At 36.7% G+C, this 23,892-nt stretch overlaps 1 protein-coding gene and 1 pseudogene across 5 annotated transcripts in view; one reads left to right on the forward strand and one right to left on the reverse strand.

The window, feature by feature from the left end:
* The window catches only part of RNF17 (ring finger protein 17), a 110,608-nt gene that overhangs the window by 79,596 nt on the left and 7,120 nt on the right, over positions 1 to 23,892 (reverse strand). For all 5 annotated transcript variants that reach the window (XM_019971872.2, XM_070800321.1, XM_070800320.1 and 2 more), the window contains exons 3-9: positions 18,369 to 18,460; positions 16,412 to 16,523; positions 15,213 to 15,293; positions 13,787 to 13,887; positions 4,268 to 4,439; positions 2,975 to 3,051; positions 1,834 to 1,908 (exon numbers count right to left, since the gene is read on the reverse strand). In XM_019971872.2, the coding sequence (XP_019827431.2) occupies positions 1,834 to 1,908; positions 2,975 to 3,051; positions 4,268 to 4,439; positions 13,787 to 13,887; positions 15,213 to 15,293; positions 16,412 to 16,523; positions 18,369 to 18,460 (710 nt within the window). The remainder of the gene's footprint in view (positions 1 to 1,833; positions 1,909 to 2,974; positions 3,052 to 4,267; positions 4,440 to 13,786; positions 13,888 to 15,212; positions 15,294 to 16,411; positions 16,524 to 18,368; positions 18,461 to 23,892) is intronic.
* LOC109567125 (small ribosomal subunit protein eS24-like) lies at positions 19,344 to 19,823 on the forward strand (annotated as a pseudogene).

Consider the following 23,892-nt stretch of genomic DNA (forward strand, 5'->3'; position numbering starts at 1 on the left):
TGTGTCAGTTTTGTGAACTTGGTTTACATGAGTTTACCTGGTTTAGAGTAGATCTGCTCATGTCTGTTTCTGAGCTTGTAATGCTGTGGGCCAGGCCCTCATTAGTTCCCCAAAGTAATGAATGTGATGCTTCTTGAGGGATGATTTCCTGAGGAGCCATACCACCTTCAAATGAATAAACTTATTTTCTTTTGGGGGTTTCTAAACCATTTATATTCTGACTACTCCTAAACCAAGAATCAAATCCTGTAACTTCCCTCCACAGGTTTCTCCCCAGATACCTAGTAAAAAACAGGAACTCAGCATATCCCACTATCTTCCCCTCCCAACTTTTCTTTGTATATTTCCAATCTTGGTAAGTAACACCACAATTCATCACCTCAGTCACCAAAGATACACCTATAAATCATTGGAATGCTTCCCTTTTCCTCATTCCTCACACTGAAACGATTACTAAGTTTCACCACTTTTCCTTATTTAGCATTTGTCATTACCTATTCCTTTCCAGTGCTACTACCTACATTTGGTTTCTCATCATTTGCTAGGCCATATAATATATATATATATATATATATATATATAAAATATATAATATTATATGCTAGGTCATATAATAACCTAAGCCATCCTTCAGCCTCTAGCCTCATATTCTTCCAAAAAATTCTCTATGGTCACTAGAGTTACCTTTTACAAATGTAACCTAAGTACTTTTACATTCATTCTGAAAATATTTTAATGGCTATTACTTACACCTGTGCTATCCAACATAATCTTCTGCGATAATGAAAATATGCCGCATGATATTTGATATGATAGTCACTAACCAAATATAGCTACTGAGCACCTGAAATGTGTCTAGTGCAACCAAAGAACTAAAATCTTCATTTTATTTAGTTTTAATTTATGTTTAAATTTAAATAACCACACATGGTTAGCAGCTACCATACTGGGTAGCACAGGTCTAGGAAATAAAGTTCAAACACCACCAGAGCATACAAAGTTTTTAGGATTCAGCCTCTTTGTATCCTCTGTCAAACAAAATTCTACAGGCAGGTTCCTGAACACAGTATACTATCTCACTGCCCCTAAATTTTTTTCTGCTAAGATGCTGCCTCCCTACTGTTCTCCCTTTCAACTGGTACTCATTTTTCATGAATGGGGGAAAATAAAAATCTGCTCTTTCCAAGTCCCCTGGTACCCTGCAAAGAACTGATCATTCCCTTCTTTTGCATCTCCATTAGACTGCACATTTTACTATCAAAGCAATTATGCGCTTTACTGTTTACATATGTCATTCTTTATTTACTGTAACTTCTCTGCATAAATCTTAATACTTAGGGTGTTATGTCTCAGTGGTAAAGAATCTGCCTGCCAATGGAGAAGATGCAGGAGATGCAGGTTCAGTTCCTGGGTCCAGAAGATCCCCTGGAGAAAGGAATGGCTACCTACTCCAGTATTCTTGCCTGGGAAATTCCATGGACAGAGGAGCCTGACAGGGCTACAGTCCATAGGGTTGTAGAGAGTCAGACATGACTGAATAAACAATTTCACTTTTCAACACTTAGAGGCTAGCACATCAGTGTTCAACGCTGGCTGAGTAAATGAATCTCAAAGATGACACATACATCATTGGATACTAATCCTTTCTAGGTCTTTTAATTCTTAAATATTTTATGTAGCATTAATCTACAGAAACCATTTTGCCCTTACATTACTTTTCAGCTTTTGAATCAACATTATACTAAAGATCAATTTTTTTGTTTGATCTAATATTTCTGTCCCTTAGGCCATATCAGACACTAATGGCATGTTGCCATTCTTATAAATACTTACCTTGTTGAATCCTCAAATTCAATCTTTCCCATTCTGTTGAACATACAGATGATCTCACTGCAATCCATATTCAACCTAAAATTAAATACTTAGCATAAAAAGTGTTCTAATGTAAGTTTATTACTTTCTCTAATAAAACTTAGCTAACATTAAAAACTCTGAAGTAGATGGGGAAACAGTGGAAACAGTGGCTGACTTTATTTTTTGGGGCTCCAAAAGCACTGCAGATGGTGACTGCAGCCATGTAATTAAAAGACGCTTACTCTTTGCAAGGAAAGTTATGGCCAACCTAGATAGCATATTCAAAAGCAGAGACATTACTTTGCCAACAAAGGTCCATCTAGTCAAGGCTATGGTTTTTCCAGTGGTCATGTATGGATATGAAAGTTGGACTGTGAAGAAAGCTGAGCACCGAAGATTTGATGCTTTTGAACTGTGGTGTTGGAGTAAACTCTTGAGAGTCCCTTGGACTGCAAGGAGATCCAACCAGTCCATCCTAAAGGAGATCAGTCCTGGGTGTTCATTGGAAGGACTGATGCTGAAGCTGAAACTCCAATACTTTGGCCACCTCATGAAAAGAGTTGACTCATTGGAAAAGACCTTGATGCTGGGAGGGATTGGGGGCAGGAGGAGAAGGGGACGACAGAGGATGAGATGGCTGGATGGCATCACCGACTCGATGGACATGAGTTTGAGTGAACTCCAAGAGTTGGTGATGGACAGGGAGGCCTTGTGTGCTGTGATTCATGGGGTTGCAAAGAGTCGGACACAACTGAGCGACTGAACTGAACTGAAAAACTCTAAAAGAGCATTTAAACAACTTTTTAATTCATAAATCACACTTAATTTGGTTGCTAATCTGGGAAATATTTTTGACCCAAATTTTCAATTTATAATTGCTTGTTATTTTAATAAATATAGGTTCTAATACATATTTATGGAGAGGGAAATGGCAACCCACTCCAGTGTTCTTGCCTGGAGAATCCCAGGGACGGGGGAGCCTAGTGGGCTGCCCTCTGTGGGGTCACACAGAGTCAGACACGACTGAAGCGACTTAGCAGCAGCAGCAATACATATTTATACTTAATTATCAGACTCTTTTGAATTATAGATTTCTTTTATATGAATTACAATTACTTACTTGGGAGAGTTCCTTAGTTTTAGAGAGCTGACTTGTGACAAGTCACTCTCAAATGTTAACTTCAAAGTCCGGATGATCTAGAATCAAAAGAGAAGTATTGCTCATATGTGTGTTTTGTTTTGTTACAAATACTGTTGAAACAGAGTAAGATTTCAGAGAGAAAACTATACTCTTTAGGTATTTCATTAATGTGCTCAGGGTCTGATCTTAGGCAAGCAAAGGGAGGGATGCAAATTTCCCCAAAGAAATTAAAAAACTTTTGGAGATGTGTATTAAGATATAACAACAAAAGATAACAACTAATTAATACATGGGATACAGCTACACGATCAGGGGAAATTCTGATGACACTCGTTGTGCGCCTGCACTGCTGTCCTTAAACGTTTTTCTCTCTCTTTTTCTGCCCCATCTTCCTAACGTGGCTAACTAGGGTGAAGACCAAATTTTACTTTTTTTCACCTCCTAATGTTTCATGTGTAATACACAGGAATAGACTACTACTGTTCCTGTCACTACAGCTAGATGGAGGCCTGGTCAAGTAAGACAGTGCAAAAACTTTAAAAGTTCAAGACTTTGGAAGCAGGTAAACCAAGAGCTTCTATTTTACACCTCAGTTCAGTCCAAACATCTGATTATCTATGGGGAATGAGGTCCTGAAGATTCCAAGACAATAGAGTAGGATCTATACCTCAAGGGAACAAGACAGAAATTAGCAAAGAGGACTGATGGTAACCCTTTCCCAGCAAACAATCTAGCAAGAAACATGTTTCTATTCCTGCCCAACTTGAGGCACAAGAAACATGTTTCTATTTCTGCCCAACTCCAGGCACATGATTAGATGACAGGACAGGGTTGAAGCACCTTGTATCCTGACTCACAGAGTCGGGGGTTGGGAGAAAAACCTAAACAGCATTTTGATAAATTTTTAAGAGTTGATAGTCATACCTGTCTATAAAAATAGAGTCCTATTTATTTTGCTACTCTTATTTGTTGTTTTTTATTCAAGTGTCCTAGAAACAACTTTCAACTTAATATCATCCTACTTGTTCTCAGATGTGTGTCATAAAGACTTTACTGTACCATTTCCCTAAGTGGTAAATAATAATAAAAGGTCAAACAAAGTTATTAATGTTTATCTTAGAATTTAAATGCCTAAGAATTCTAAATTCATGCCAATAAAGTTAGGATAATCTGAAAAGCAAATTCTTGCAGTTAAGTCTTAGATATCATATTCCAAAGCAGGTAAAGTAAGCTACCACAGGAATAATTCACATTATGAACTATTAAAATTACCTGATTTAGGTCACAATATATCCTTAGAGAAGGTGCAGATTTTAATTCTCTTGCTATCTTCATAGCTGCATCCAAATCACTTTTTTTTGCTTCAATGTAGCTTTTAGTCACTATTATTTTTGATAAATAATTGTCTGTATTTCTTGCTAATTCTTCACATAGGCTCTTCTTCCTTCATTTAAATTAGGTTATTTTTCAATATTTCATATACAATTTTATGAAAGCAAATTTATCATAACTCAAAAGTACTGAAAAGGTAATTTCAGTTTCATGAACTTAAATTTTAATATGGTTAATGAGACATTCAACTGAACTAAAATCTATTATAGTTGAAAGCTATGTATATGTAACCAGAGAAAAAGTAACTTTTGTAGAAGAATATAGTTATGTTCCAGATACAGGTGTCACAGAACTGCAGAGGTAAGACAAACCCTAGACCAATCTACCACTTTTAAAAGTAAGTGAATCCTGGCTATCTTGCAGTCACTTGTGCCATTACAAAGACATATCCGTATTCATTTCTCACGAGGATCTATCTGCACATTTTAAAATTTCATAGGCAGATACATATTACATGAATTTGAAATAAGACTTTAAAATAGACTTCACCAAACCAAAACTCAGATATCAATTAACTATAATCTTCAAAGCTATCAGTTATGAAACTGAAGAGTTATTCCTTCATTACTCAAAAATTCCGCCTATAGTGGAATTACTTTATCATGGAAATTAAGATATTTTGTACCAAAAATTATTGCTCATTTTATTCATCTTGTAAATGAATAAAATGATTTCCTCAAATCAAATCTGGCCTCAAAAAAGTGGAGTTTGCCACACTGAAGAGTAATAAGAATGTGCCACAGGCTCTGCAAGGACTTCCCTGATAGCTCAGACGGTAAAGAATCTGCCTGCAATGCAGGAGACCCGGGTTCAATGCCTGGGTTGGGAAGATCCCCTGGAGAAGGGAATGGCAACCCACTCCAGTATTCTTGCCTGGAGAATTCCAAGGGCAGAGAAGCCTGGCGGGTTACAGTCCATGGGGTCAGAAAGAGTCGGACACAAGTGAATGACTAACATACACACATGCTCTGCAGGTGAAGAAGTATTCCAAAAAATTTTTAGTAATTACATATAAATTTATGAAAATCATTTATTTAGGAGATAAATGGTCATTTTGATAAGTTTCAGATGACTCTCCCCAAAATTCATGCCCACGAAGTGATGTTAGCAAAATGGCAGACTAGGAGACTTGAAGTCCTTGTTCTTCAATGGTGATGTCAAATGACAGCTAAGAATTGGTTACAATAACCTTCTAGAACTGGAGAACGGACAAAGGTATACAGCAACAACACAAATGTGCAGTGGAAAAAAATCCACATTCTTTATCAGCAGGACATTTCATTTCTTGTCCTTTCCCAGACCCTTCCTCCGTGTGGTGCAGTCCTGGTCTGGAGGCAGCAGCATACTTCCTGATTCCTTCCCTCCAAAGGGAGTATGCTGCTGCTGCTGCTGCTAAGTCGCTGCAGTCATGTCTGACTCTGTGAGACCCCATAGACGGCAGCCCGCCAGGCTCTCCCGTCCCTGGGATTCTCCAGGCAAGAACACTGGAGTGGGTTGCCATTTCCTTCCCCAGTGCATGAAAGTGAAAAGTGAAAGTGAAGTCGCTCAGTCATGTCCGACTCTTCGAGACACCATGGACTGCAGCCTACCAGACTCCTCCGGCCATAGGAGTTTCCAGGCAAGAGTACTGGAGTGTGGTGCCATTGCCTTATTTGCAATGTCCTACTTTGTGGCGGGGATGCAGGGGGAGTGAGGAGATGGAGGGGCGGAAGGGAAGGGGGGCTGCCTGAAGAACCCTTTCACTTAATTTGGCACTCAGGCAGCAAGAGGAACCAAGACCACCCAAGAAGGTTGCAGAAAGATTCCTCAAGCATACAGGTAGCATACCCCAGGTTAGGCCACATGTTAGGTCAAAAACAACAAGTTTTAATACTTTTAAAAGACAATGTAAAAGTATCCTTTCTGAACACAAAGGAATGAAAACTAGAACTCAGTAACAGAAGGAAACTGGAAATTCCACAAATATGTGGAAATTAAAGAACATACTCCTAAACACAAATGGATCAAAGCAAAGTAACACAAGGAGAGTATTTTGAGACAAATGAAAATGAAAAATCAAAATATCAGAACTTATGGGATGCAATTAAATTGGATCTGAGAGAAAAATAAATATATAGCTGTAAGTACATGAAAAAAGGCATTGCAAAAAAAAAAAAAAAAGGCATCACAAACCAACGACCTAATTTTACACCTTTGCTGTTGTTCAGTCGCTATGTCATGTCCGACTCTTTACGATCCCATGCACTGCAACACACCAGGCTTCCCTGTCCTTCACTATCTCCCAGAGTTTGCTCAAATTCATTTTATTGGGTCAGTGATGCTATCTAACATCTCACCCTTTGCCACCCTCTTCTTCTTCTGCCTTCAATCTTTATGTTTACACCTCAGGAACTAGAAAATAACAAACTAAACCCAAAGCTGCCAGAAGGAAGAAATAATAGGATTAGAGCAGAAATAAGTAAATAGCTAGGCAAAAATAGAGAAAAATCAATGAAACCAAAAGATGGTTCTTTGAGATTAAAATTCACCAATTTTAGATACACTGCCTAGAAAAACAAGAAAAGAATAAATTTACTAAAATAAAAAATAAAGTAGGCATTCAGCTCAGTTCAGTTGCTCAGTCATGTCCGACACTTTGTGACCCCATGAACCACAGCACGCCAGGTCTCCCTGTCCATCACCAATTCCCGGAGTCCACCCAAAACCATGTCCATTGTGTCGGTGATGCCATCCAACCAGCTCATCCTCTGTCGTCCCCCTCTCCTGCCCTCAATCTTTCCCAGCATCAGGGTCTTTTAAAATGAGTCTGCTCTTTTCATCAGGTGGCCAAAATACTGGAGTTTCAGCTTCAACATCAGTCCTTCCAATGAACACCCAGGACTGATCTCCTTTAGGATGGACTGGTTGGATCTCCTTGCAGTCCAAGGGACTCTCAAGAGTTTACTCCAACACCACAGTTCAAAAGCATCAATTCTTCTGCACTCAGCTTTCTTTATAGTCCAACTCTCACATCCATACATGACTACTTGAAAAACCTTAACCTTGACTAGACGGACCTTTGTTGGCAAAGTAATGTCTCTGCTTCTGAATATGCTGCCTAGGTTGGTCATAACTTTCCTTGCAAGGAGTAAGCATCTTTTAATTTCATGGCTGCAATCACCATCTACAGTGATTTTGGAGCCCAGAAAAATAAAGTCAGCCACTGTTTCCACTGTTTCCCCATCTATTTGCCCTGATGTGATGGGACCGGATGTCATGATCTTAGTTTTCTGAATGCTGAGCTGTAAGCCAACTTTTTCACTCTCCTCTTTTACTTTCATCAAGAGGCTTTTTAGTTCTTCTTTGCTTTCTGCCATAAGGATGGTGTCATCTGCATATCTGAGGTTATTAATATTTCTCCCAGCAATCTGGATTCCAGCTTGTGCTTCCTCCAGCCCAGCGTTTCTCATGATGTACTCTGCATATAAGTTAAATAAGCAGGGTGACAATATACAGCCTTGACGTACTCCTTTTCCTATTTGGAACCAGTCTGTTGTTCCATGTCCAGTTCTAACTGTTGCTTCCTTACCTGCATACAGATTTCTCAGGAGGCCGGTCAGGTGGTCTGGTATTCCCATCTCTTGAACTATTTTCCACAGTTTGTGGTGATCCACACAGTCAAAGGCTTTGGCATAGTCAATGAAACAGAAATAGATGTTTTTCTGGAACTCTCTTGCTCTTTTGATGATCCAGCGGATGTTGGCAATTTGATCTCTGGTTCCTCTGCCCTTTCTAAAACCAGCTTGAACATCTGGAAGTTCATGGTTCACGTATTGCTGAAGCCTGGCTTGGAGAATTTTGAGCTTTACTTTGCTAGAATGTGAGATGAGTGCAATTGTGCAGTAGTTTCAGCATTGTTTGGCGTTGCCTTTCTTTGGGACTGGAATGAAAACTGACCTTTTCCAGTCCTGTGGACACTGCTGAGTTTTCCAAATTTGCTGACATACTAAGTGCAGCACTTTCACAGCATCATCTTTTAGGATTTGAAATAGCTCAAGTGGAATTCCATCACCTCCACTAGTTTTGTTCATAGGCATAGGATAATCAATTTTACAGAAACTAAAAAAATTTGAAGGCAATGCTATGAATAACTATGCCAAGAAATTGGATACCCTAGATGAAGTGGACAAATTCCTACAAACACACCACCTACCAACACTGAATCATGAAGAAATAGAAAATCTGAGCAGATCAATAAAAAGTAACAAGACTGAATTAGTAATCAAAAGCTTCCCCCACAGAAAAGCCCAGACCAGAGAACTTCACTGGTAAATTATACCAAAAATTCAAAGAAAAAATAAATAAATAAAATCAATTCCCCTCCAAAATATTGAAGAGCCACAGGAAACACTTTCCAACTTATTCTGAGACCAGCATCACCTTCATACCAAAGCCATAAGAAAACACTACCAGAAAACTATTGATCAGTGTCTCTTATGAGCATTAAGTCAAAATCCTCAACAAAATACTAGCAAATTCAATCAGCAGAACAGTGAAAGAATAATACATCATGCCAAGTGGGATTTATTCCTGAAATGAAGTATGAGTACCAATTAATGTTATATAGCATATTAACAGAAAGAAGAAAACCCCCCACAAGATCCTCTCAAATAATAGAGAAAAAGGATATGACAGTTTCAACCCCCTTTCAGGATAAAAATACTCCAACAAGGAATTGAGGAAAACTACACCAACTTATAAAACTTACATAAGAAAAACCCACAGCTAACATTACACTAGATGATGAAAGACTGACAGCTTTTCTTCTAAGGACGGTAGTAAGAAAAGGGTGTGAGAGTTTACCACTGCTATTTAATATACTATTTTAAGTTCTAGCCAGAATAATTAGTCAAAAAAAGACATAAAAGCCACCCAAATTGACAAAAAGTAAGAAAGTGATGTCTTTTTGCAGATGACATCATCTTATAGGTAAGAAAGAAAGAGAAGAAAGTGAAGTCACTCAGTTGTGTCCAACTCTTTGCGACCCCATGGACTACAGCCTACCAGGCTCCTCTGTCCATTAGATTTTCCAGGCAAGAATACTAGAGTGGGTTGCCATTTCCTTCTCCAGGAGATCTTCCCGACCCAGAGACTGAACCCGGGTCTTCCGCATTGTAGGCAGACACTTTGCTGTCTAAGCCACCAGGGAAGTCTTATAGGTAAAGATGTCACAAGAATAGTAGTAGGGCTAATAAATAAATTCAGCAAAGATACAGGATACAAAATGAACACACAAAAAATCAGATACATTTCTACATACTGACAGTGAACAGTCCGAAAAGAAAATTGACAGAACAATTCATTTTACGAAAGAATAAAAATAAGACTGGACTCAGGAATAAACGTAACTGAGGCTGCAATAGACTTGTACATTTGCTGTATACTACATAACATTGCTGAAATTAATGAAGCCAAAATAAATGGAAAGATCTCTTATAATCATGAACTGGAAGACTTAATATTTGTTAAGATGTCAATACCCAAAGCAATTTACAATTTAAAGCCATCCATATCAAAATTCCAATGATGCTTCATGCAGAATAGAAAAACCCATCCTAAAAGTCACAGGAGATCTCAAGGGACCCCAAACTTCCAAAACAATCTTGAGAAAGAACAAAGTTGTAGAGCTTACACATCCTGATTTCAAAATTTGCTACAAAGCTACAGTAATTAAAACACTGTCTTACTGCCACAAGAACAGACAGATGGACCAATGGAAGAGAATAGAGAGCCCAGAAATAAATCTTCACAAACATGGTCACTGAGTTTTGACGGAGTCTCAAGACCATTCAATGGAGAAAAGACCCATCTTTCCAACAAACGGTGCTGGGAAAACTGGATGTCCGTATGGTAAAGAATGAAGCTGGACCCTTCCTTTACACTATATAAAAAAACTGGCTTAAAATGCCTCAAAGATCTATATGTAAAAGCTAAAACTGTAAAACTCTTAGAAGAAAACACAGTTGGAGAAAGTTTCATGATTGAAGATTTGGCAACAATTTCTTGGATATGACACCAAAACACAGAGAAAAATAGATAGAATTTTAGAAAATTCTAGAAAAATAGAAACAAAAGAGAAAATAGATAAATTGGACTTCACAAATTAAAAACATGTTTGGATCAAAGAATGCTATCAAGAGAGTGAAAAGGAGGGATTTGCCTGGTGGTCCAAGGCTAAGACTCCAAATGCAGGAGACCTGAGTTCAATCTCTGGTTGGGGAACTAGATCCCACATGCCACAACTAAGACCTGGCACAGCTAAATAATTTAGTTCAACAATAACAACAACCTACGGACTTGAAGAAAATATTTGCAAACTATGTGACCAACAAAGGCTTAATTTCTAAAGCATACAAACAGCTTATACAGCTCAAAAAATTAAAAAATGGGCAAAAGACCTAAACTGACATTTCTCCAAAGAAGACCATTACTCAGATGGTCAACAGGCACATGAAAAGATATCCAACATCACAAATTATTAGAAAAAACACGTTTACTGTAAGTCCTTGCATCTGTGGTGCTAGGTGAGTGTGAGAAGGTGTCAAGGACTGAAAAAATATTTTGTTGCCTAAAAAAAAAAAAAAGGAAAAAAAAAAGTTGTCTGTAGGCATGTTAAATATGCTTAAGTGTGTCTCTCTCTACCTATAACACACCATTGCTTTGTGGATTTGTTTTATGTATGTGTGTGTTTACAGTAGATAAAACCCTGTGCAAAAAATAAATGTCCTGAATTCTCAAAAAAAAAAAAAAAGAAAAATGGAAATCAAAACTACAATGACGTATCCCACTTCCCACAAATAAGAATGGTCATCATCAAAAAGTCTACAAATAAATGCTAGACAGTGTGTGGAGAAAAGGGAGCCCTCCTATACTGTCAGTGGGAATGGAAACTTGGTGCATTCACTATGGAGAACAGTATGAAGGTTCTATAAAAAACTAAAAACAGTAACCATACGATCCAGCAATCCAATTTCCGGGCACATATCCAGAAAAGATGAAAACTCTAAAACTCAATACATGCACTTCAATGTTCAAAGTACTCAAAGTAGCAATATTTACATTAGCCAAGACAAGGAAATAACTTAAATGGATAAAAAAGATGTGATATATGTACATGATGGAATATGACTCAGCCATAAAAAAGTATGAATCAATGCCATTTGCAGCAACATGGATGGACCTAGAGAATATTATACTTACTAAAGTCAGACAAAGAAAGACAAGTGTCATACATCACTTTTATGTGGAATATAAATGAACTTACTTACAAGTCAGAAACAGACCCACAGACATTTAAGGGTAGAAGAGACAAATTAAGCATTTTGGATTAACATATACACACTAGTATATACAAAGTAGATAAAAAACAAGGACATACTGTACAGCACAGGGAATTATATGCAATATCTTGTAATAACCTATAATGAAAAAGAATATGTATAACTGAATCACTCTGCTGTATACCTGAAACTAATACTGTAATTCAAATGTAATTCAAATTCAAACTAATACTGTATTTCAATAAAAAAATTTTAAACCACAAACAAAAGGCAAGCCACAGGAAGAGAAAATATATGAAAACAATACATCTCATAAAGGACTGATATCCATAATGTATAAAGAACTCCTACCCCATCAATAACAAAATAAACACTACAAAAATGGGCAAAGGACTGGAATACTATTTCTCCAGAGAAAATACATAAATGGTCAACTAATAAGCACATGAAAAGATGTGCTCCATAATACTAGCTATCATGGAAATGTAAATCAAATCCAAAATGAGATACCACTTCACATCCTCAAAATGGTTATTCTTTTCAAAAAAAAAATAAAATGTTGGTGAGGATGTGGAGAAACTGGAACCTTTGAGCACTGCTGGTGGAAAAGTAACGTGTGCGGCCACCACAGAACACAATTTGGTAGTCCTTAAAAAGTTAAACATAAAATTATTGTATGCCACTAAACTATACATTTTTAAATTTCAATTTTATTGGACTATATTTGATTTTCAATGTTATATTAATATTAGTTAATAATACTAAACTAATATTAATATTAGTTTCAGGTATACAGCCAAGTGATTCAGTTATACATATAATCTTTTTTTTAGATTCTTTTCTCATATAGGTTATCACAGAATACTGAATACATTTCTCTGTACTATACAGTAGTTTCTTATTTATCTTATATATAATAGTGTATGTTCATCTTATACACTGTTTGAGATGATTCATCTGTATCATCTGTATGTATGTATTCATCTGTATCATCTGTATGTATTCATATGTATTCATATGTATCATCTGTATCATCACACTCTATGTTCTGATTCATCCCTCCCCCCACCACTAAACTGTACACTCAAACAGTTACAAAGGTAAACTTTATGATGTACATTTACCACTATTAAAAACATTTAAAATGCATGCACATGACTTATCACCTTTAAACTCCACTTTGGCCACCTGATGCGAAGAACTGACTCATTGGAAAAGACCCTGATGCTGGGAAAGATTGAAGGCAGGAGGAGAACAGGACAACAGAGGATGAAATGGCTGGATGGTATCACTGACTCGATGGACATGAGCTTCAGCAAAGTCCAAGAGTTGGTGATGGACAAGGGAAAGCTGGTGTGCTGCAGTCCACGGGGTCACAAAGAGTTGGATATGACTTAGCAACTGAACTGAAATGACCTATCACTTAGATACTATAAAAACCAAATGTGAGATACCATAAATATCAAGCAATAAAGAGTATCAACTGATTCATTCAGAGTGATGAACCTGTGTTCTGGGCATTCCAATTAGAAATTAAAAAAAGAAACAAGAGTCAAATAGACAAGCACCATTTCTAAATACCAATTTATCACAACTTCTATGAGTCTGTCTCTTAAAATGCAAAATGTGATTAAAGATTACTTGAGATCATATATATCAACATTTTTAAAAAGGATGGATATGTAACAGTATGGTATGTGTTTCAAAAAATCATTATTATTTGCTCTTGATGCAAATAAACACATAAAAAAATGACGGCATTATGTACATGAAAATGTATGTTTGCATTTTCCCAAGTATGCTGAATTCTACAATAGGATTCAGAAATAGACAGCATTTCTCTGTGCTAACTGCTTTAAGAAAGAAATTATTTAACAGCTTTGGGAACAGAAGGCAAATAGCCTAAATAAATAAATTTTCTTCATTTCGAAGCTGTAAACATCAGCCTGTAAGGGAACCACCCATTACCTTCTAAACTTGTTTAAAATCTACTAATTTTTTTCAATCTATGCAGAGAAATAAAATGACAAGTTGATATTAAAAGCTTCAGTTGCACTGAGTCTGTATTTTAATTTATTACCTGGAATCAAGAGAAGTGTAAAGCTGATCAAACTGCTTCTCTAGAACCTCTTTAAGACAGACCGTCTCCTCTTTTGTTTGACTGTGCATGTGTTCAAGCATCTGGGAAAAAGATAATACAAAGACCTAATTTGGTATTTTTATTTTGTGGGAATTGTGCTATTCAACATAATTTTGAAAAGTAAAAGGTACTTTTTGGACTCTTCAAAATAACAACAGAAGAGATCAGATGATAAAAATGGGAAAAATCACATGGTTAAACTTTAAATCTTTGTTCTTGTCAGCAAGATCACATCTTTGTTAGTACTTTGTACTGATAAAATTAGCAAAAAGGACTAGAAAACCCACTAAGTTTTCTGAACTTCTCATCACTTTTACTCAGTACAGGAAATGGATCATTTTGGATAGCTAAGTTTCTCTCTGGCAGGATTCCTTAAATTTATAAAAACTTAAAATATAACATTAGGGGCTTCACTGGTGGTCCAGTGGTCAAGATTCTGCACTCCCAATGCATGGGGGCATGGGTTCGATCCCTGGTCAGGGGACTAAGATCCTGCATGCCACACACTAAGGACAAAAAAACCCTATATATATATATATATATATATATATGCGCACACACATATTTTAATTAAAATGTTAGCTATTCCACAAATTTCCTTGTATTTTAAACAAAGACTCATCGCTTGAGATCTGTGACCTTTTTTTTCTTTTAATCTTTCCTTTTTGAAACGGTAATGTCTATCCTATGCCTGCTCAACAAATGCATTAATATTTTAGAAGTAGATAATTTACTAGTTTCACACATTCACAGCTGGAGAGGAATTTTGCCCCAGCACGAGTCATACCCTGAATCTCACCCATACCTGATTTAGGAGATACTTAGATGAGATTTTGGACTTAGATTTGATGCCAAAATTGGCTAAAAATTAGGGGGATATGAGATGTAGTAAATGTATTCTGCAAATACATATGTTGAACTCTTAAATTCTATGTTAGCTACAATCTTTTGAATGCCTTGGTGAATTTGCTGTTGGTAGGTGCAAGGAGCTTGTTCTTTGTCAATAAATGAGGGAAGTCTCTCTCTTGGGTTGATGGGCCAAGAAAGAACCTAAAACTCTGTATAACAGTATACAGCCAAATAATGAGCAGTATCAGAATAGTGATCTGCAATGCTTCCAAGACAAAAAATTCAGCTCACAGCAAACAGAGCTTCAATTTCAGCAGGCTGCCAACACAAATGGTATGAAGCTACTTCTAGGAGGGCATGAGTTTTCCATTCTTTTTTATGTTTCTCTCTCACTGGATTATCATATGTAAGCTCTATCTATCATGCTAAGCTCTACTACCTTCAGTGATATACATCAAAAGGGAACATGTCTTAATTTAGGATACAGCATACATTTAGGATCATACAGAAAGCTTACTTTTACAGCAATACTTAGTTGTTCAAAATTTTGGCCTGCTATCTTCAATGCTTCATCAATCTCTTCCACAGTTTTACTTTCCTAAGAAGGGAGAGAGGAATCACATACAAATACAAAATATAAAAACAGATGCTTAGATAGACTGTAACAGTTGCAAAAACATCAAGCTACCATTTTGTTTACAAAAGCAACCTAGATCCATTACAGCAATCTGAAAACATGCAACAATGAACATTTTAGAGTTCTGCTGATAGTATTCCAGACTTTTTTTTTTTAGGTATCTTTCTGAAAAAATGGGATTATATCCTATAACCATTTTGCAACTCAAAACTACCTGAAAATAATAATCATGATCATAAATAATACATGTAAACAGTAACAGTTTTTAAGAAAATGAAGATTATAATCAGGCTATGTTAATATTTAAACACTGGGGACTTCCGTGCTGGTCCAGTGGTTGGGAGTCCATGCTACCAATGCAGGGGGTGAGGGTTTGGTCCCTGGTTGAGAACTAAGATTCCGTATGCTGGGTGGCATGGCCAGAAAAGAAAAAAAAAAAAAAAAAAGACTAAAATTAACGTACAGAAATTCCTTGATAAAAACAAAAGAAAATTCTTATGGGGAAAAAAAAGATTTAAACACGGAAGACAGTGCTCTTTCCTCCCCCAGCCCACCAATAATCTCCTTAACAAAACGACAATATTCTACTCAATAGCACTTTGGAATTTGTTCTGTTTCTAACCTTCAATTAAAAGAATATATTATTTAAAGTTATCAAAAGCCATAACTGATAAAATTCAGTCTTCCAACAAGAATTACATCATCATCAGTAAGTGCCACTAGGTCTTTTAGCTGCCATTAAAAATAACTGGAAAATTATACTTAGAATTTGGAAACTTGTATCTTATACAAGTTTCATAAAATCTGAATTCAATCTAAATATCTAAATAAATAAAATCTCAATATCAAGAGCACTAACAGCTGATCAAAGGCAGAATATGTTGACTTGGAAAGAAAACAATTGTTGAGGCGTAGTTTAGAATAAAATAAAGAGACTGAAGCAAGGAGTGAAGGTTTACCTTTAAACTTCCCAAAAGAATCTGAATTATAGGACCCTTGAGAGCACAGGAAAGTCAAGCTACTAGAGAAAAGTAAAAATGTTTGGCCTTATCTCACTTCATGAATTACATTTTTCATACCTGTATTACAGCTGATGGGTTCAAAACAGTCCTGGGTGTGGAGGCTGAATGTTCTAAACTAATAGTTTGTTGATGAGCAGTCTTTTCAAAGTCCTGAGAACAATTCCTCATCCTGGAAAATGTCAAGTACATTATTTTAAGTATCAACATTAACATAATGGTTTTAATCTTCTATTTTGATTTTTACCCTCTATTAAAAATAATTCTTATGATGACTTATAAGGACATTTACAATGAGTTCTCAATTATCTGTGAAAAGCAAAGAGAGGAAAATCATGACTAGACATGTTTTCATATAAAAGCTAACTTTAACCAAGAATTCAACTTCTTAACCAATGCCTGAAAATAATAGCTTATAGTATAAATTGTGCTTTAATTTCTTAATCCTTTCTCCTTCCCTGATTTTTTTTGGTAGAGATGTTGATAATCACTCAACTGTCTTAAGCTCAATTAAAGCAAGTAAGTATACAAACAAATGCCAGCTATTAAAAAATGTACTTACAGGCCTGGCTAATGAGGTACTAAATTTACTAGGTAATTTCAAATGAAAAGCAAGCTGCATTTCTTGTCCATAGATGACAGAGTTTTTGCCTATTTTTTATCTTTATATCCCTACGTTGGCTGGCAAGAATAAGTTAATCATAGCCTAAAACAGCTTATAGAAGAAACTATGATGATTAGTCTCGTAGGAAGAAATGATACACAAAGTAATTTTTAAACATTTGATTACTTAAAAAGTGGATATCCATGTTCTTGAAAACATGTGAATGCATTAGCCATAAGGAGTCCATCATTCAATTCCTGTTTCAAAATACTAAAGAAAAACCAGGAAGGCAATGCATCATGTATCAAGGAACACTTCTATTTTAAAGCATATCACTATTTAAACCAAACTCTACTGAAATTAGGAAATAAGAGTTTTTAACCTAAGTATACTTGACATGGAGAACTAATTTGAAAACTGGCAATTTGGAAAAAACTGGGATACCTAAAACAGATTCATCTACTTATGAAAGTAAAATTTCACTTTGCAACCATATTTGACACTACATGCCATCTAGACAAAACTACAATCAGATTTGGCTTTCATGTTTAAAAAACAAGAAAGCTTCACAAAGAAATTCCAGATTTCTGTTTTGTCTTGAGAAGGATAACCTGGCACCACTGGGATATCTTAACACATAGCAGAAACTGGCTAGAGCTGAGCAAGGGCTCCCTCCTCTGAAGTGGGTGCATAATCCTTAGCACTCTTTAAAAAAAAGTCAGCCTCCCTCACCTGGTAAGTCAACTGCTAGATTCCTGAAGATGTCCCAATTGTTATGGCCACTGACTCTCATGCAGCCACAAAGATTCCTAAAGATTTATTCTAATCATTCCACTCAGAGGTTACGGAGGAAGTGATTGATGGAATACAAATAGAGGAGGTGGGAGCAGTACTGGCATTCAGTAAGCCTGAGTTCTACCTCTGGCTCTATCAATAAGCAATAAGTAGACTTTAGCTAAGTCGTTTTATTTTCTAAATAAATAACTGTTCTGTTGGTTTCTAAGCACCCATTTAAACCTGGACAGAGGACCTGCAGCAGTCATGTGAAAAGTCAGGAATGCTAGCCTAAAGGATTTTGGATTTTATTGGCTAGGCCATGAAGAACCACAGAGCAGCAAATAATCTGGAAGAGCTGAGGTATGCAAAAGAGACTTAAAGAATTAAGTAGGGTGAAGAAATGGTAATTGTGAATTGTTTCCCCTCACTTTAAATGAGTACATACTAATGCTGCTTCTTTAGGAGTTGGATTCTCCACTTCATTAACAGCTCAGACAAATTATAAACTTAAAGAGCATTCTGTAAACAATGGGTTAGAGATACGGATATAAGAATGACCTTTTATCAATAACTCTAAAATAACTTTCAGAAATACAATGAATTTTAAATACTAAAATAAGTGCACATGGACCATACTTTTTAGGCGGCAATTTTTCCATAAAAGAATCTTCTTTAATATATCCATCTATTGGGCAGTATTCTTGTTTTGTACTTATAGTTGTAGCAACCTTAGGACAAAAGATTAAAAACAAAAAACCAAAAAATCATTCAGTAAATTGTTTATACAGAATTCAAAAAAACTAGTGTGCTATTCATAGAAAAATGAAAAGATCCTTACATCATCTTTAAGTCAAAGAAAAACATACTTAAGTGACATTTATATCCTATTTTAATTTTTGAGGAAATCAGTAATTTGGCAACTATCAACTAAATAGAACTAAAAATAAATAAATAAAATAAACAGAACTAAAATATTTTCAGTTCATTCGCTCAGTCATGTCCAACTCTTTGAGACCCCATGGACTGCAGCACGCCACACCTCCCTGTCCATCACCAATTCCTGAGGTTTACCCAAACTCATGTCCATTGAGTCGGCGATGCCATCCAACAATCTTATCCTCTGAGTTCCCCTTCTCCTTCTGCCTTCAATCTTTCCCAGCATCAGGGTCTTTTCCAATGAGTCAGCTCTTCACATCAGGTGGCCATAGTACTGGAGTTTCAGCTTCAACATCAGTCCTTCCAATGAACACTCAGGACTGATCTCCTTTAGGATGGACTGGCTGGATCTCCTCACAGTCCAAGGGACTCTCAAGAGTTTACTCCACCACCACAGTTCAAAAGCATCAATTCTTTGGCACTCAGCTTTCTTTAGAGTCCAACTCTCACATCCATACCTGACTACTGGAAAACTGCAGCCCTGACTAGACAGACTTTTGTTGGCAAAGTAATGTCTCTGCTTTTTAATATGCTGTCTAGGTTGGTCGTAACTTTTCTTCCAGTAAGCGTATTTTAATTTCATGGCTGCAATCATCATCTGCAGTGATTTTGGATTTCAATTAAATAGACAAAAAAGCTCTTTAACTCTCTGGCTGCCTGAAGATAGGTGCCATCATGAATGACACAGTAACAGACCAGGAAATTCATGACCAACCGACTACTTCAGTGGAAATAAATGGTAATCTAGGTTCTTTACTTTGGGAAGGCAACAGTAACCAGAACAGAAATTCAGGAAAAACTAGCCAAAATGTACAAGACCAGATGTCATTTTTGTATTTGGATTCAGAATCTATTTTGGTGGTGGCAAGACAACTGGCTTTGGCATGGTTTATGAATCCTTGGATTACACAAAGAATGAGCCCAAACACAGGCTTCTAAGACACAGCCTAGATGAGAAGAAAAAGACCTCAAGAAAACAGCAAAAGGAATGCAAGAATAGAATGAAAAAAGTCAGGGGGAATGCAAAGGCCAATGCTGGTCCTGGCAAGAAGCAGTAAAGATTCTGTAGTGACTGTATCTGTGGTGACTGCAGATTTTTCATGAGAGAGAATAAACTAAGACCTTTAAAAAAAAAAAAAAAGATAATCCAATAAATGGTATGGATCAGCTAATCATTCTGAAGAAGAAAGTTACATAACCACCTTACATCATATAAAATATATTAGAAAGGGACCTAATAGGGACCTTCCTAAAAAATAAAAGATAAATGTATTAAAAAAATAAAATAATGTATACCTCTGAGATGAAAGTTTTGACTAATCAAAGAAAACTTAGAAGCCATGAAGGAGGGGGATAAAACAAATGAAAAAGGAAACATTTCTGAATGGTTAAATATAAAAAAATTAAATGTGAAAAACTGGGAGAAAAGAGTTAAAACACAAAGAACAAAGTGTTAATATCTCTATCACATGAAGTAGTCTTACAATTTAAGAAAAATATAATTCAAAAGGAAAATATGGAAAGGACCTGGAAGGATCTCTTAAAGATTTTCCATAAAGAGCTGAGAAGTTAACATGAAAGATTGATCAATTTCACTAGTATTCAGGGAATTTCAATTTAAAACAGATACCCATTTTTTGTCCATTAAACTGCCAAACATTAAAAAAATATGACAAATACAAACATAGATTTTTTTTAGACATAATAATTAACAGAACCTGCTGGTGGAACTTTTTTTTTGGTGGGAGTGAGTTTGAGGAATTGTGCAAAACCCTAGTGAAAAAACCTGAAGCCACCTAGTGTTTATCATAAAGAGATTATATTATAGCATTGATGTACCATGGTTTATTGTACACCCATTAAAAATTATGTAGGAGACATTTATGACAATAGGTTAATGCTGGAAGGAATGTAGCAGACTACTAAATGTTAAAGTGGGGTTAATGTTTGGTGGGGAAGAGGATGTTCTGGCAAGCTTTTAAGTATAATGTACCAAAGACAGTTATCTATTATTAGATAATAAAGGAAAAGTGTTACTTTAAAAAAAAAAACAAAAACAGATTGCATCAAATATTTTTAAGAGCACCCCCTAAAAATCAGGGCTAAAATCTTAATTTCTATCCACCTCCTCATTTACGCCCCATTGGCCTGGCATTTCATAGTAAGAGGTTATTGTTACTACCAACAGATTTGATACAGGACATTTCACCCAGAAAATTTAAGAAAATATTAAATAAAACTGATTTAAAAGATTTCAGTTAAAATTGTGAGAGTCTTAACTTCTGATATATACAATAAAGATTTTATTCCCCCTACTCCAGAATAGCTTGTTGCTTAAGTTTTATTTATGGTGGTATTTTTGCTTGTTTGTTTTCTGCTACGTGTAACAGAAAAATAGTGGGCAAATTTAGACAGCATTTTCTCTGTGGCTTCTGACTTCCCTGGTGGCTCAGCTGGTAAAGAATCCGCCTGCATTGTGGGAGACTTGGGTTCCATCCCTGGGTTGGGAAAATACTCTGAAGAAGGAAACAGCTACCCACTTCAGTATTCTGGCCTGGAGAATACCATGGACTGTACAGTCCATGGGGTTGCAAAGAGTCCAACCTGACTGAGTGACTTTCACTTTCTTCTGTGGGTTCTGACTTCAGTGATGAATAACAAGGCTTCTCCACCCAAGATTAAACAATTACCTATAGTCTCTTCTAGTTTACATTTTCAATTTGTAGGTTATTCCAATCCACATGTGATTTTAATATATATTAATCACCTATGATGGGTTAATTTGTCATTTTCTCATGGCCCAATATATTTTTAGACTTATGATCTTTAGTCCAAATGATCAATAAAATGCCAGTATTTCTGTAATGGAATCTAAGTATGGTCACATTCTTAAACAAAACCTGTCATATTGCTGTATATAACTATAGAATGGTTATTATTAACCATTAATATGACTGGAATGCAAAAGTAGGAAGTCAAGAAACACCTGGAGTAACAGGCAAATTTGGCCTTGGAGTACAGAATGAAGCAGGGCAAAGGCTAATAGTTTTCCCAAGAGAACACACTGGTCATAGAAAACACCCTCTTCCAACAACACAAGACAAGACTCTGCACATGGACATCACCATATGGTCAACACTGAAATCAGATTCATTATATTCTTTGCAGCAAAAGATGGAGAAGCTCTATACAGTCAGCAAAACCAAGACCGGGAGCTGACTGTGGCTCAGATCATGAAATCCTTATTGCCAAAGTCAGACTTAAATTGAAGAAAGTAGGGAAAACCAATAAACCATTCAGGTATGACCTAAATCAAATCCCTTTATGATTATACAGTGGAAGTGATAAACAGATTTAAGGAACTAGATCTGATAAACAGAGTGCCTGATGAACTATGGACGGAGGTTCATGACATTGTACGGGAGACGGGATCAAGACCATCTCCAAGAAAACGAAATGCACAAATACAAAATGGCTGTCTAAGGACGCCTTACAAATAGCTGTGAAAAGAGAAGCCAAAAGCAAAGGAGAAAAGGAATGATACACCTATTTGAATGCAGAGTTCCAAAGAATAGCAAGGAGAGATAAGAAAGCCTTCCTCAGTGATCAGTGCAAAGAAACAGAGGAAAACAATAGAATGGGAAAGACTAGAGATCTCTTCAAGAAAATGAGAGATACCAAGGGAACATTTCATGCAAAAATGGGCTCAATAAAGGACAGAAACAGTAGGGACCTAACAGGAGCAGAAGATGTTAAGAAGAGGTGGCAAGAATACACAGAAGAACTGTACAAAAAAGATCTTCACAATCCAGATAATCACAATGGTGTGTGATCACTGACCTAGAGCCAGACATCCTGGAATGTGAAGTCAAGTGGGCCTTAGAATGCTTCACTTCGAACAAAGCTAGTGGAGGTGATAGAATTCCAGCTGAGCTATTTCAAATCCTGAAAGATGATGCTGTGAAAGCGCTGCACTCAATATGCCAGCAAATTTGGAAAACTCAGTAGTGGCCACAGGACTGGAAAAGGTCAGTTTTCATTCCAGTCCCAAAGAAAGGCAATGCCAAAGAATGCTCAAACTACTGCACAATGGCACTCATCTCACATTCTAGCAAAGTAAAGCTCAAAATTCTCCAAGCCAGGCTTCAGCAGTATGTGAACCATGAACTTCCAGATGTTCAAGCTGGTTTTAGAAAGGGCAGAGGAACCAGAGATCAAATTGCCAACATCCGCTGGATCATCAAAAAAGCAAGAGAGTTCCAGAAAAGCATCTATTTCTGTTTTATTGACTATGCCAAAGCCTTTGACTGTGTGGATCACCACAAACTGTGGAAAACAGTTCAAGAGATGGGAATACCAGACCACCTGACCTGCCTCCTGAGAAATCTGTATGCAGGTCAGGAAGCAACAGTTAGAACTGGAAATGGAACAACAGACTGGTTCCAAATAGGAAAAGGAGTACGTCAAGGCTGTATATTGTCACCCTGCTTATTTAACTTATATGCAGAGTATATCATGAGAAATGCTGGGCTGGAGGAAGCACAAGCTGGAATCAAGATTGCAGGGAGAAATATCAATAACCTCAGATATGCAGATGACACCACCCTTATGGCAGAAAGTGAAGAACTAAAGAGTCTCTTGATGAAGTGAAAGAGGAGAGAGTCAAAAAGTTGGCTTAAAGCTCAGCATTCAGAAAACTAAGATCATGGCGTCCAGTCCTATCACTTCATTTTTTGGGGCTCCAAAATCACTGCAGCCATGAAATTAAAAGACGCTTACTCCTTGATAGAAAAGTTATGACCAACCTAGACAGCATATTAAAAAGCAGAGACATTACTTTGCCAACAAAGGTCCGTCTAGTCAGGGCTACGGTATTTCCAGTAGTCATGTATGTATGTGAGAGTTGGAATATAATGAAAGCTGAGCGCCGAACAATTGATGCTTTTGAACTGTGGTGTTGGAGCAAACTTTTGAGTCTCTTGGACTGCGAGGAGATCCAACCAGTCCATCCTAAAGGAGATCAGTCCTGAGTGTTCATTGGAAGGACTGATGTTGAAGCTGAAACTCCGATACAATGGCCACCTGATGTGAAGAGCTGACTCACTGGAAAAGACCTTGATGCTGGGAAAGAGTGAAGGCAAGAAGAGAAGGGGACGACAGAGGATGAGATGGTTGGATGGCATCACCAACTCGACGGACCTGAGTTTAGGTAAACCCTAGGAGT

This window comes from Bos indicus, chromosome 12 (genome assembly GCF_029378745.1).
Source record: "Bos indicus isolate NIAB-ARS_2022 breed Sahiwal x Tharparkar chromosome 12, NIAB-ARS_B.indTharparkar_mat_pri_1.0, whole genome shotgun sequence".
NCBI lineage: Eukaryota > Metazoa > Chordata > Mammalia > Artiodactyla > Bovidae > Bos > Bos indicus.